At 45.1% G+C, this 15,582-nt stretch overlaps 1 protein-coding gene across 1 annotated transcript in view; it reads left to right on the top strand.

Moving 5' to 3' along the window:
- Window positions 1-394: 394 nt before the first annotated feature.
- kctd16b (potassium channel tetramerization domain containing 16b) overlaps window positions 395-15,582 on the top strand; it is a 73,119-nt gene continuing 57,931 nt past the window's right edge. The window contains exon 1 of the mRNA XM_041952898.1: window positions 395-1,232. Within this exon, the coding sequence (XP_041808832.1) occupies window positions 395-1,232 (838 nt within the window). The remainder of the gene's footprint in view (window positions 1,233-15,582) is intronic.

The following is a 15,582-nucleotide window of genomic DNA, read 5'->3' as shown; positions in this document are numbered from 1 at the left end:
CCCCCCCATGCATTAGCCACTGATGCAAGCCTTTGATGCGCCCGGATACGTTTCTCCTCTCTCGCACCACTGATTATTTCCTCCTCAAGTCACACATCTCAGTCTTTTTTTTATTTTGTATTTTTATTTTAACAGTCACAGAGGGACGCCCGGACTGCCATCTTCTCCCCTATTTCCGACAACTGCTAAAGACTGGTAGGTGATAATGGCCATGGATCGATGAGAAATGCTTATTGAGATTATTGTGAGATGAAGTTGGAGGCCCTGCGTCAGCACAGAATAACAGAGGACACAGTTTAGCAACTTTTGACACTGATCCATCTCTCTCTTCTTTTTACTTTTAATTTTTTAGACTTGCTGTAGAAATAGGTGTGCAACCCGGGTGTAGCTGTTCATGACGGAGACGATGGCGCTGAGTGGAAACTGTAGGACTAACCCCAAAGAGCAAGCATCAGTTCAGAACAGTTTCCCAGATGTGGTTGAGTTAAACGTAGGGGGGCAGGTTTATTACACGCGTCACTCAACTTTGGTGAGCACCCCGAGTTCATTGCTCGGTAAAATATTCTCCTCCAAAAAAGACGCATCTAACGACTTGGCGAGAGACCCCAAGGGCCGGTACTTCATCGACAGAGACGGGTTTTTATTCCGGTATGTGTTGGACTACCTCCGAGACAAGCAAGTCGTCCTCCCGGACCACTTCCCGGAGAAGGGGAGGCTCAGGAAAGAGGCGGAGTACTTCCAGCTGCCCGACTTGGTGAAGCTGCTGACCCCCGATGATCTCAAGCACAGCCCGGACGACTACTTCCACAGCGACTATGAAGACGGGTCCCAAGGCAGCGACCACCGGCAGTGCCCGCCGCCCTCCCTCGTCCCCGCGGACAGAAAGAGCGGCTTCATCACGGTGGGGTACCGGGGGTCGTGCACCATGGGCCGCGAGAGTCAAACCGACGCCAAGTTCAGGAGGGTGCCTCGGATACTGATATGCGGGCGGGTGGCCCTCGCCAAAGAAGTTTTCGGGGAGACCCTGAACGAGAGCCGGGACCCGGACAGGACCCCGGATCGGTACACCTCCCGGTTTTACCTCAAGTTCAAGCACCTGGAGAGAGCTTTTGACATGCTGTCGGAGTGTGGTTTCCAAATGGTGGCCTGCAACTCGTCAGTCACAGCCTCGTTCGTCAACCAGCACACAGAGGACAAGATCTGGTCCAGCTACACAGAATACGTCTTCTACCGTAAGTGACACTCTTTCACGCAGCACGGCACACACACACACACACACACACACACACACACACACACACAGACACACACGCACGCACGCACGCACACACACAAGCAAAGTTGGAGTCACCGCTAGAAGGCGCACTTGGTTTACGCGCCCTGCGTGCGAGAGAGACGTCTGGTTACTGGGATGGGCCTTTCTAGGAAGGGGCCACCCATCTTTTGGACGATGTGGGCGTATTGAACGCTTCGGTGTGGTGATCAGAGCTGCTTCCACCTGTTTCCTGGCCTCATAGCTGCTGAAAAAAAACACTTGCATGAGTTCCACCTGTCCATGACCTCCTGGCCTGCCTCACCTTGGCTGAAATGCAAGCACAGAGTCAAACCCACTCGCTCTGTTAGTGTCTGAAGTTTTGCCTGAGCCCTGTGGAACAAAACCAATTAGAGATCACTCCTGGTAATTGGGGTTAAGCCGAGGTGTTGCTATCTCTCCCTGGAAGATGAAACCTCAGCAGCAAACACATAACAGACAGGCTGGTTCATGTTTTAATCTCAGTGCGTTCAAACCTCTTACAGCATGTTGCAGCATTCAGCACGCTCCCTTGCAGGCTAGTTTATATTTCACAAGATTTAACCAGATTTTTAAAATAATTTCACTCCGATCTCAGCCGCTGCAATCGTCAGAGCAACGACTTGCCAATGCTTGCCATTTCTCATCTTGGTGCAATTTTCTACTCCACCTCCTCTCCGCTTTCATCCATCCCATCCTTTCAACTTCTCGCATTTCCTCCTGGCTCTCCTATTGCTTTTCCTTCCGTTTCTCCATCTTTGCTGCTCACTGGCTGGCAGGAATCTGGCAAGGAGTGGTGGCGAGGAAGAGAATGTCATTTATTTTGTGCCCGCTTTCATAAGATTTTATGAAGCAGCAAAGTAATCCATATTCTCTGATGTGACAGTGTATGATTTATCAGAAACTCTCTGATAACTGTCATAAAGATGCTGCCATAAACGAGCCAGACTGTAAGTGATACTGTGAATGTGCTTAAATTCTAAGTGCCCGTATAAACTACTTGGATGTCGTATACAAAGCTTCTGAGAGACTAAGATTATGAAAATAAATAGATAAAAAGGCCTCTAAAAAGGAAACAAAACTCTTGCTTAGAGTAAAGAAAGTGCAGTTACATTTTGGGACTGTTGCAACCTCTAAAACTGACTCAAATTGATGGTGTCTGACCATACAGGACAGTGAATAAGGGCCAGAAAGTTTTTCTGTATCGCGAATCACAAAAAGAAGAAAAAACTCTGCTTTTTTTGTTATTTAGAATTTATATGACACTTACTAAACTGTGCAGGTGCAGCGTAATAGATCATCCCCCCTCTGGCTGTCCACGGAAGTTGCAGCTCTTTGTTGCTGTTTGTTTTGTTCTCTAAACATGTCCTTTTGCCCACACGAGCCCTTTGAAATGTATTTTTCGCAGCAAGAGTGCTTTTGTGGATATTTGCAAATACTACTGGACCCTGTTTTGGGCATAGTTGCTATAGTTACTACGGTGACACCATTTTAACACATATGTTGAAACCTGTCAGGGGTTTTTCTGCGAGAAAATCCCAAAAGGTTAAATCGAGTCTTGTTACAGAAGTGAGATACAGCACGACAATGCTAAACGCGCTGGCTGCTGCTGTACATGAAAAGCTTGCAACAGCTGCCTCGACACACTGAGATCAACGTGTCAAGGCAGCCATCTTGATATTCACTAATAACAGAGTAAGAGTTTCTATATGCACAGTGGGAAAAATGTTTATTTGCTCTGAAAGGATTACAATTCAATAAAGGGTTGTGACTTATCTCTTGGGTAACAGTTCAGTTTTTGTCAAGCTTTGAATGCTGAGTGGGTGTGGGTTTCATTGATATTTGAACACTGGATGTAGACTTTATATGCAACATTCCCTGCGGTCCCAAGCCCTCTGATCAAACCATCCTCATTTCCATCCTCATTTCCAAGTAATTTGTGATTACAGAGCAGACAATTTTGGTACTTTTGGAAATTGCAGTGAAGCGATGGACACTGCTTCTTATTCATAGGGAACATTTCTCAGTTCAAGAGGAAGGGCATCCAACCCGGTTCTTTTTACTGCTGGCTGTGCCGTCTCATTTCAGCGCCCGATCGTCCAGATGTTTGGCAAGTGCAAACAGTTTTGGGCTGATATGCAAACACCCTTAACGGGCTAAATTTTCATTTTGTGATGTGACTCGCAGAAGGCTCAAGTTGTATTTTATGACAGTCTAGAACAGGCATCTCAAACCGGTTCCATAAAGGGCCGCGTGGCTGCAGGTTTTCATTCCAACCCAGGAGGAGCACATCAGGCCAACCAATCAACATCAAGGGATCACTTAGTTGTCAGCTGAAGACTGAGATCAGCTGATTAATTGATTCCAGCCTGGTGTGTTCCTCCTGGGTTGGAATGAAAACTTGCAGCCACGCGGCCCTTTATGGAACCGGTTTGAGATGCCTGGTCTAGAACGATCTGTAAAATTCTTTACATCCCCCCCAAAATATCTTTTATTCATCTTCTTCCAAGATTTCCGTGTAATGACTCGGATGGGGGCCAGGGCCACTGGGTCGAAACCACAGAGCTGTGCATCTACCACCGCCTTAGGGAAAAGTACTGCCAGAACCATAAATCACATAAGTCAAATGATCACATGGTCACAGAGCATGGAGTTAAAACACACACACACACACACACACACACAGAAAAAACACACATGAGAGCGAGTTGCTGGGCTGGTTCCAGGCTAAATGAGCTCTGCATTAATGGCCTGCACGAAGCAGCTACAATGGCTGGATGGCTCTTGGCTCTCATAACCCCCAGAAGTAGCGCTAACAAGCCTAATCAAGTGGTGGTGGGGGCCGCTGACGCAGACACTGTACATACACAGACACAGACACAGACACACGCACACCTTGCTTATGCAATACCTGGCAGTCTGTCTGTGGGCTGCCGGCCTCTTCTTGCTTGCTGACAAACAACAACTGCTTTCTGGCTTTGTTGACGAATGTTCAGCTTGTTAGAGGGCGCACACTCAAAGGCGAGGGCACAAACGGCGATGGCAGATGTGTTGGGCCTACATGTCAGCACACGCACATTGACACGAAAAGCCTCCACGCTCATGCGGAGGCGGAAGCACACACACAGGTGCACACACACACACGCAGGTAGCCAGGCGGAATCACAGAGGCGGTCGTGCACACAAGCTGACACACGTGCACACAGGTAAGCAGGGAGTTTGTTAAATGCTGCAGTCACCTGGTGGATTAAATGTAGTCGCTGACAGTCTCTTGTTTATCTGCCTGTCACATTTTTGGCACGCCCTGCGCGCCAGCCCAGCGTAATGGGAATGACTGACATTTTTGGCACGCTCATTTTTTCCCCTCTCCCCCATCCTGCCTCTTCCTCGTCTTTCCTCTCCCTCTCCTCCTTTCATGTCTTCTCACTTTGCTCTAGTCAATCACGCTCGGGCTTTTCTCTCTTGCCTCCGCTCCCGTCCTGCCTCTTCTCCGGCTTCATTTTGCTCTGTGCGCCACAGGGGCAAGGAGCAGTGCGGCGGCACCAGTTGCCTTTACACGCCTCACTGCAACGTCACGCCTCCCGTCTCGCTTCTTATTCATATCTCTGTCTGTCTGCCTGTCCATCTCCATGATTGTTTATTTACCTTCATCTTCTCCTGCCTCTCTCCGTTTGTGCCTCACCTTATTATACATTTGCAAGCGAGTCTTTCTTATTTACCGGCCCTTTATTGGCCATATTGGAAGTCTTAAGATCTTGGGCAACAGTCGGACATGATTTAGCCTCTCATATTGTCTTTGGATCTTGTCAACTTCTTGACAAGCTAAATGCAGTATGTTGCTTTGGAGCTGTTTTCATGTTCTGAGCATGATTTAGACAATAGTGGGCCTTTAGCATCATGCCAGCACTTTGGGAAAAGCTTTTTCCTGTTCCAGCTTGACAGTGTCCCTTTGCACAAAGAGAGGTCCATAAAGAAATGACTTTCCCAGCTTGGTCTAACTGAACTGGCCTGCACAGAGCCCTGACCTAAACCTCGCTGACCATCTTCAAGATTAATTGGAACATCAGCTGCGAGCCACGCTTCATCCCAACGTAGTTAATGCTGCCATTGACCATACCATTGGATGTTTTGGTCAGTTAATTAGCTAAAATGACCTAAATAAATAAGGCCAAGCTGTTTGGGTCAAACACATTTAAGAGTCCAGGGTAAAGTTTTCAGAGAAAAGGGAGGTCACTGTGTCACAGAAAGCTAAATTTGGGAACAAATTGACCTGATTAGAGGATTCTCTTTAAAATGTAGCATTAATAAATCGTCCTACCGACCACAACAGTCTTTTTTTAGGAAGACTATCTCGTTATTAGCACATCCATTTCTCCACGGGGGCCTCCATAATGGAGGCACACGTGTTCGGTACAAAGTGCTTTGCTTAAGGGCACTGCAACAGTAGTCCACTTTCAGTTCCCAGCTTGAGTGACACAACTTTGTCAACTTCCACTTGCAAGCTTCATGTATTTCTTGCCAGAAGCCTGATCCTTTATCTCTTTCAATCCCCGTTTTGCTTGTTATCTATTGCCCTGAATTGTACACTCCTCTGATTGTACCTATCAATCTCTTCTCTGTTTTTGGCTATTCAAATTCTGGATGGCCTCTGAAGCCCCAGAAGGCAAATGTGTTTACTGATTTGTTGCATGGCTGGAGTGACTGATAATTAATCATCAGTGCTGACAGTTGGTTCTGTGGTATTCACCGCAGGCGCTGACGGAGCCTACCGCAACGAAACCATCGGACAACACAACTTTTTTTTTTGTTTTTTTTTGCATCTGTGTGGCAATAAATGGAAACATATGTAAAGTCTGCTGAGAGGGTAGGAAAATCATATTCTTTGGCTCGGGACATATTCCTCCAGGGTTTATTTTTACCTCAGCTGAACATGCCAGAGTGAAGTGCATGTCATTACAAATAGCCATTTTCCTATGACCATGTGTGCTGGTGTGTGACACACTGTGCCATTAGCTTGTTACACACAGATGAGTAACTCCTTGTGTAGCAAATGTGTTTTGGCAGGTGGGAAAAAAAGGGTTATGGTAATGGTTATGCTGTTTGTGTGTGTGTGTGTGTGTGTGCGTGTGTGCGCCTAAACCCGTGACTATGTTGCACTACCTGAGGCATTTGCACACCCGTTGAGCCGCTGGCTAAACACACCTGCCTTCCACGCACACACACACTCGCAGAACCACACACTCATCACCATATGAGACTGCGCCACGCTCATCCTGCGAGCTTCTCCCCGGCCCAATCGGCGACAACATTAGCAGCGGCGGTCCCATGCTGCAGGCCTGTAGGAAGTGATTAGCCGAGGAGCAGACAGGCCGTGACAGCTCTGAGGAGAGTCTTGATAGGGACAGCTGCTACCCTGGCCTCAGCTCCACAGGGGGGTCCGCCACCACACACCTCAACTCCGCATTATTCAGACCGAGACAAAAAGGAAGGAGAGAGGAAGCAGGTGGACAACACTGTTTGAAAAAAGAGAAAAACACTACTATTCCTCTTAATAATACTTGTTACCATGACTACAGGTGATGCTACTGCTTTGACGACAATTACTATTATTAAAAAGTCTTTTACGATAATTGCCATTCTGCTGGATGTAACTACAACCAGTAGTACTAGTTAATGTAAGTCCTGTTGTTTAAGACGACTAAAACTACAAACACTCGATTGCTCTAAGTACTGCTACCGTACCATTAACATTATTACTGCTACTGCAGCCACTGGTATTAGTACTACTTATTGCCCTAAGTACTTATTATTTCAAAACACACTCTAAAAGCACTTTGTAAAATAGTACAAAAAAAAGAAACCGCAATAAAATCAACAGCAATTGCAATAAAATCAAGGTTAGGAGTATAAAAGCAAGGCCAGAACCATAAATGCGAGTTGTTTACGTTGTAGAAAGGCTTCACAAAAATGAAACATGGTGTATGTTGACCCTACAATCAACCTGTTGACTTGCCATTAAAAGTGCAGAGCTACTAGCTGCAGTTATGTTGTCGATGTAATACTCTAAAATATATATGCATTGCATACAGTATACTCTATTTTAAAAAGAAATATGGTGATATGTTGCTTTGGAGAGTTAATATAGCAAAATAAAACTTGTGTGAGCCTTTTCCAGTGTGAATCAGAGCGGCTGCATTTGGTACAAGCTGCAGGCGAGGAAGAGACTTTGAGGAAGAGTCAAGAATTCAGCGACTTGTAGAGAAATGAAAGCACAGATGACCCTTTCCCTTCCTCGCCGGAACAAGGAGAGAACTGCTGCACAGTGGGTTGTGCTTCAGTTACGAGAAACCAGATTTTATAAAGTAGCTGTTAAATCCTGTTTGTCTGAAAAAGGACGTCTAATTTAAAGCTGTGACGGGGAGCGGAAAGGGAGAGAGATACGATCTGCGGGTGAGAGCAATGGGGGAGCGAGTGCAAATAAACCCTGAGTGTAGGTGAGGGCAAACATAAAATGAACTCCATTTTCACTTTTGAAATAGAGTTTACTCACCTTTTCGAGATGAAAGAAAATAAGTTGCAGAACACGGCGCATGTTAAAGCAAGTGAGTTAGATGATGATGATTTTCAGGGAGATAAATACAGAGTAATCCCATCCTGAAACTACATATTTGTTTGAATTGATTAGGCTGTTTTTTGATTGATTTTGGGTTAATAGCTCATGGGAGGGAGGTGCAGATGGGGTTACAGGAAAGGACAGTTAATAAGAAATGATGGATAAAGGGCAAGTGGGTCATATATGGAAAGAAGATAGACTTTCTTGTTTGTCTAGCCTCCCCTTGACCTTCTCCCCGGGAAGCTTAGTGTAGCTACGTAGCGTAGATTCCCATAATCCCCGGCCTCTGGAGGATATGGGGAACTACAGAGCTGTAGGAGAGAGAAGAGAGAGGGAGAACGAAAAGAGAGTGAGCGTCAACAACAAGCTCCCCTAAGCCCTCTGCGACTCCCTCCTCTCCTCGCCGTCTATCAGCCCATTTTCTCCTCCTCTGTGACTCTTGACACTCTATTCTCTCTGCGGCGGTAGGCACAGTTGATATAATGCTGATGCTCTTCCCCTGTTGTGTTGGAATAAGTGCTCTGCGGTGCGACGAGGTGTGGAGCGTTGCCATAATGACAGAAACTGCAGCTGGAGAGCCTCTTCACTCGCTCAACCCACCGGCTGGCTGCTGCAATGCATCACCGCTTTAATAGTCCCGCTATGCGCGAGTCTGGATTGGCCGGAAACACAATGGAAGGGATGCACAGGATTCCTATCGCATCAGTAATTGCATCGCCTAATTATACCAGTGGTGGTTTCCACTGTGGCAGCGCATGTCACAGTTCAGATTAATGGCGGCTGCCTTTTGTTACAGTATTTCAAACAGAAGATCTGACGGCAAAGAGGACCTCCATCCTGTTTGAGAAATTCAGCGAATAATAGCTCCACATATTCCTGATTGCAGTGTGAAAAACTGTGTGCTGTCTGAGGAATGATTCAAACACATCCTCGAGTATTCACTTGAGCGGGCCACCTACTGTTTGTTGGGGTTTTACCTCATTTAAGTACATTTAGTAGATTTATTCAAGCACCACAAATTTGAGATACTTGTAATTTACTTGAGTGTTTCCAGTTTATGCAAATCTATACTCTACAGCATCTCAGAGGCAAATATTGGACGTTTCACTCTACTACATTTGTCTGTCAGCTTTAGCTACAGTTTTTTCCATATCTTTCCTCTTCACACATCTCCAAAATTTGGTAATTTTGTGTTTGAATGTTTCTGATAAGCTGGAGGTTGAAGTGTTCATCTCCTACTTCTTAGATTAAACTTCCCAGCAGTATATGAAGCAGTTAAATGAGCTCAACCTTAAATATCTACGGCAATAAAATGCAACATACACATTAATGCAGCAGTAAAATTAATTCAAGCACATCATATATAACAGTAAGACACTGACATGGAACATTTATTTGCATAATGACTACTTTTACTTTTATACATTAAGCCAATTTTGCTGATAATGCAAACCTTTACTTAAGTTAGGTCTTTAATGCTTTGACTTTAGTATGGTATTGGTACTTTTACATGGATCAGAACAAAAACTTTCATGACAGGCCAATAAAGACACATCCACAGGAGTGTTTTTCATGCAGGTGCTTTGGGCAAGTCTTCACCGGCGTGATCCTTTTACTTGTTCTCTCTTCAATTGGCTCAGCTCCTCATTTAACTCTACCTGCCCCTTCATTCGTCTTCTTCAGTCCGAAGATAGTGTGACTGATGAAACAGTCGGTCAATATTCAGACTATTAGTGCTTAAACTTGGTGATGAAACTTCCCAGTTTGATGGTGTTTTGGATCATTCCCTATTCCTCTGTGACTCATTAGAATCGCACAGTGTCACTCACGCAGCAGTGGTCCACAGCTTGATCGAGCATATGGTCATACCGCTGTAATTTCGTTCCACAGTGCTTTATAGCTTCCCAGGGCAAAGTGTCAGTGGCATTTCATTTGTAAGTGGCAATGAAGTCTTTATGTCCATTAAGAAAGCCAGGGGCACTAATGTAGCAACTCCAGAGGAAATTAACTCCCGAGGAAATTACTGAAACCACCGATGGTAACGAAAGCCTAATGTGTGATGCTGCATTAAAATATAATATCACGGTTCTTTTTTGTCATTTATAGTAAAGGGGAGAGCGCATTTTGCTTCAAACGCATTTGTTTTCATTATGGACACAGGAAGGGATGCAAATAAAGGTCATACAAAGACCCTCTACTTATTTTTGCCTGCACACAGAGGAAAGAGAATGGAAACACAGGAGGCAGGGTGGGACGGATTCATCAAATAATCAACCAAGTCTCCCAGAAATGACGTTTATATGCAGCTAATTTGCATTTATAATTACGCTGCGCTAACAAAACGTAATCACTGCCTGGAGTATGTTCAGAGATGACGTTTGTCTGAGCGAATGAAGCGCTACATTTATGTGCCGAAGTCAAAGGGAGGCGGTGGAGGGGGATGGTTGGTGCATGAAGTGCAGCACCGTGACACCAGAACCCCAGGGTTCACGTCCGGACTGTGGTTCAGTTCAGGCAACAAAAGCACTTTGGTTAAAGTGAGGGATGCTGTTAGTGCCTAAACTCAACCATTAACAGATGAATAATGCTGTAGTCAGTGCATTTCAAGAGTGCCTTTTTAAGTGGAAAACGAATGAAAGACGTTTCCAGTACACACTCGTTCAGTATCAACATTTTTGTGACTTGCCAGGTCGATTAATTAGCAACATTTCCTCATTATGTTACTACAAAACATAACGCATTATGTTTGTGCTGGTGCTAATTAGTCATATAAAAACATAATTTATAGGTGACAGGTCTCAAACAATTGATCTCAGACTGTTACATTGCATACATCTTAACCAGAACACAAAATTGATTATTAGTCATTGCGGTTTAACTTCCAGAGAACAGCGTCCGCGCACTTTATAACAAATTTTGATTACCCTCAAGGACTGTACAACATATTAAATTAGTGTAAAGAGTATAACAGTCTTTAGCATGACATGAGACAGCACCTGAAGTTATGCTGCTGCAGAGGATTATTCCAAACTCCAGTGCTGTGTCTCATTAGTAATCCCTCTGTGTCATTTCAGAATACTCCGCTGCTTGCTAGAGCATGCTGTCATCACCATTTCATTCCTAAGTGGCTGTGAAGCTCCCTGTCCATTAAAACACACACATGCTATACTGTAGGCACATGCCACGCACGCGTGCACGCACACACACACCCTCTCCCCTCTCACACACGCATTCCTGGAGGTGAACTTAAACAAACAGCTAACCCATGAAAAATGACTCTCATTAGAGGGGTAGATTATAGATCAGACTGCTCACTTAAACACACTCGCTGTGTCTATAGAGCTGCAGTATCCCTCGCCGTTGTGCTCAATTCCTTCTGCCCATTAACGCCAATCAGGGAGAGGAGGGACAGTGAGAGCTTACAACACGTTGTACGTTGATGGATCACATGGATTGGATTCTGCTGCATTCAGATGGACGAGAAGTGTGCAAAATATTAGGAACGCCACGCGATTACCTCAAGCCGCTTTAATCTGTTTCCTTTGCTTTCATCTGCAGCTCCCTTCTAAGACTGAAGGGGATTTACTGGGCAAATATATCAGAGCGAAATCAGAGTTCTCACCTGAGCCGTTGAGTTCAGCCCTCCCCATTCACTAGAAAGTGCACACACTGTTGTACTTCATGACACCTACCTAAGGGACGCTTCACTGCATCGGTCGTGGGTACAACTCAGAAATGGCAACATGGTGGTTTTTGAAAACCTGCTCCCTTGATTTAGCATTTTAAAAAATGACAATTCAGACTATTATTGTTAAAACTTGGTGCTACATTTCATTACCCAAATGCAGCTGGAGATTAAGGCATGTTTTGCTAGTGCCGACTAATGTCTTAAACCACTAGCCTCAAGCAGAGATGAGGAGCGGGCCATAGAGGTCTGCTAAATTCACATTTGTTTCATTTATCTAATTTTCAAACTTAAAATATCCAACTGACACTGCCTCAGTGACATCACAATTCGTCAGAGGGGCAGCTCACTCTGAAGCCACTAAAGGCTTTCTTCCTCATCTCATGCGACACACTTCCACCAAGTTTAATGAACATCTGGCCTGCAGTTTTTCTGTCATCCTGAAAACTGAACCTGAAACACAGCCTCCGTGGCGGACGTTTCTACCGCACACTGAATACTGTAAAGGTGAGGCAAAAAGCAGAAGAATGACTCCTTGGTCGCAACATGAGTTGGGATTGTAACAAACGAAGAAGGGAACAGCTGCGTCAGATTGGTTAGAGTCCCCTGGCCGTGCTTCATCAAACATCCAGTGTATTTGAAGATCTCGTGGTTAATGACTGTGTTTTCTGTCTCACAGCGATGATGATTTATAGAAAACCAGAGTGTCCGCTATCTTCCCACTTCCGCACTCCTGTTTACTATTCATGATACAATGAATTATTGAGTGCTGTTCACAGAGGATTGCACAGACTGTGGCAGCCACACAGAGGGCCTGACTGTTTGTTTGCAGAAGTAATGGGTTGCTACCTGGGGTCCTATGTACACATACTACCTGTATAATGGTCTCCTAACCACAGAAGCCTGTATTAGCTGTGTGTAGATAATGATTTTCTGGTTGCAAACCTGTGTGATTATGCTCTACAGACAGGAGGTCTGTCGGTAAATTGGTTTTGCAGGACAACAGCAAACGCATCAGGGCGCAAGCACTCGACAGTACATATACACAAAGGCTCACACACACACACGATTTATGCAGATAAGATCAGACAGCACAGTCTAGCCTAGAGACACACTGTTTACTCCAATATTAACCTGGCCGAAGCTTTACAGGGATTAGTAAGTGGTGAATGTCTCTCTACGGCAACACAAACCAACAGTTTTCCAATCTCTAGACCTGCGTGTGTGTGTACTCGCACACTCCATACACTGAAAGTCTATATCGGATCTTTGGAGAGGGGTAGGCCTCATTTGCACACGAGCGCACTTGGGCTGAGAAACAAGCAAATGGAGCAAGACAATTATCAACATCCATCACCTCAGAAACTCATTTAGCCAATTAAAGCAGTTACAGGCTGACATTTAGGTGCAATGATCCTCTTTAATCATTAAGGGTCTCTCTTTTATGCAGGCACATACAAGCACGCACACATGCACTTCGAGCCGTTGAAACGGTGGGATCAGAGCAATAATGTAGTTGTCTCATAATATAACGACATGTCCTTGTTGAAGAGCAAATCTCATTTGTCTTGATTAGGAGTTTGTGTGTGCTGCATGTGTATGCTCTCTCTCTCTCTCTCTCTCTCTCTCTCTCTCTCGTGTGTGTGTGTGTGTGTGTATGTGTGTGTGTGTGTGTGTGTGTGAGGTGGAATAGAGGACACCGGCCTTTTCAGATCTCACCCGCCTGTTTTCACGCAACACCCGATAACAAATAATGGCACTTTGCCCTCCACCCTCAGACATCGCTCACCCCAAGAGAAGCACTTCCCTCCTTCTTTTCGCTTCTCCTTCACGAATGCCCCCTCCCTCCGCCTCACCTCCACCCACGTTTAAATTCCCCTCATGAATATGCTGTTAGCTATGCTTTGTTTTGTTTTTTGTTTCTGTTTTGTTTTTTGAGAGCGAAAGATTCTACGGTTGGAGAGATGTGTCGGATCGTGGAGGCAAACAAACCAAAAATAGGCTCAAAAACAGACAAAGTCAAAGGAAAATATGCATATTGAGTTAGTCAGCCAATGAGCTGCAGCTGAAGATTCGGAATAAATATTCAGGGCGTGTTTGTTGACAAGAGTTTGCTTTGGAACTCAAAGTCTTTTCAAAGTTCTTTTGGCTCATCTGTTAATATCTTAACTCCTCAAGGGCATTACAGGGCTTTGCCTCGTTTGGTTTGCTGATTCCCAACTCGTTTTGCTGATCAGGTGGTTTGTGTTCTCGCTGTAACACTCGGAGCGTCGCGATCCCGTGCTGTCAGATATACACCACGCGGGCCTTCTGGGTATTCGTTAATAAAAGTGTCCTACACACATATCAAATCACACCGAACGGCATGTTGTGTGCTACGAGACAGTAAACATTTAGAGAGAGCAGAAAATGATGGAGGAAGGAGAGCGAAGAGAGGGTGGGAGCAAGGCAGGCAGAGGAGAAAAGAACATTTCACACACACACACACAACCACACACGCACACGGGATATATGGGGCACAGCTTAATCTCTAGTGATGGTATCAGTGTATCACTGTGCCTGTTGGCCTTTGCTAAGTTATCAGTTCTTACCATTTTAAAGGCTACGGGCAGTGGAGACAGCTGACTATGAACAAATCCATCATGGATAGCAAACAGGCTTGCAAAAATACAAATAGATGCTTAGATTTGACTCACTGGCAACATAGAAATACATTTTGGATTGAAATCTACAAGTGGGCGTCAAGTATGTATGCATGCCACAAGCATGTTTTTCCAGGATTTTTGGTTTTCTTCCTTGGGCTCACCTTCCTGTTCCGCATCTGATGCTGCTCTGAGCGCTTGATTCTCCGCCAGTTGAGCAGATCAGATGTTTTCCGGTTTTCTCTGGAGCATTTAAAGCATCAAGGTGTTGCGCCGAGAGCTCAGCCTTCTGTCTTCCGTAAACAATCTCTGGCTGGTGTTTCGATGATTTCAAACATGTCTCCTGGAGTGCACAGAGTGGCACAGCTGCCAGTGCCGAAGCTGCCGGCAGATGTTTTTGATTGCTGTTGCTTTCGCTGCTCTTACGGCTCCGAGCTTCTGTTTCCCTCTGCAGCCCTTTCTCCTAGTAACCCTCCTCCATCCCTTTCTTTCTCCCCCCCCATGTCCCCCTCTGACAGCTGGAGTGGAGTGTTTGGTCAGTGTGGTTTTCACTGCTCCAGGCCTTTGTCTCTTCTTGTCCGTCCCTCTTTCTGTATCTGCCTCTTCTCTGCTTTTTTTTTTTTTTTTTTACATCCCGCAAGAGCTGGGGTTGGCTGTGATTTCGCTCTGATTTTCTCTAACACTTTCAATGCATTCAATGCTCTGTCTTTCTCTTGCTGTCCCTCTTTATTTGGTAGGTGTCTCTGTCTCTTTCTCTCTCCAAGCGCCTTGGAGTAAAATCAGCAGCGGCCAAAACAGCAGTGCTGCTGGTCCTTGTCATTCTGCTGCATTTTATTTTCTCACTCAACGCTATTGGCTCCATTTCTTTCTCGACTGGATCCTCATGTCTTCTCCATTGGTTACGGCGACAAAGGGGATGGAGGGAGAGACTCACAGCAAGTAAGAGCGATGGAAATAGTTAGCCTCATAAGAGGAGATGCAGGCTGTTTACTGCTCTTATATTAAGCCTATATAGCGTAAATACTTGGCCTAACCGACCGTACATTTTCAGTTGTCCACAAGACCATAAAATAAACCTCTAAAGGTCAGCAGAAGAAGGATGAGTGGGACTGGGAGTCATTTGTAAGTGAGGGTGGGTGCCTTGTTAGGTGTATTCTATACCCAATTAGGAGGCATCGCTGCCCAAGTGTGAAAAGAGGAAAGTTGAGGGGAAAAGGTCACAGTTTGAACAATTTCTCAGGTTCCTCCACCAACTGTTAAAGTTTATCTTATTGTATTTTAGCTTACTTGCACCTAAGGCATTTTCCACTGCAAAACGACTTCATCATCTTTTGTTTCTACTACATTTATC

Source organism: Chelmon rostratus, chromosome 14 (assembly GCF_017976325.1).
Source record: "Chelmon rostratus isolate fCheRos1 chromosome 14, fCheRos1.pri, whole genome shotgun sequence".
NCBI classification, from domain to species: Eukaryota; Metazoa; Chordata; class Actinopteri; order Chaetodontiformes; family Chaetodontidae; genus Chelmon; species Chelmon rostratus.
This window is presented reverse-complemented; position numbering and strand designations above follow the sequence as displayed.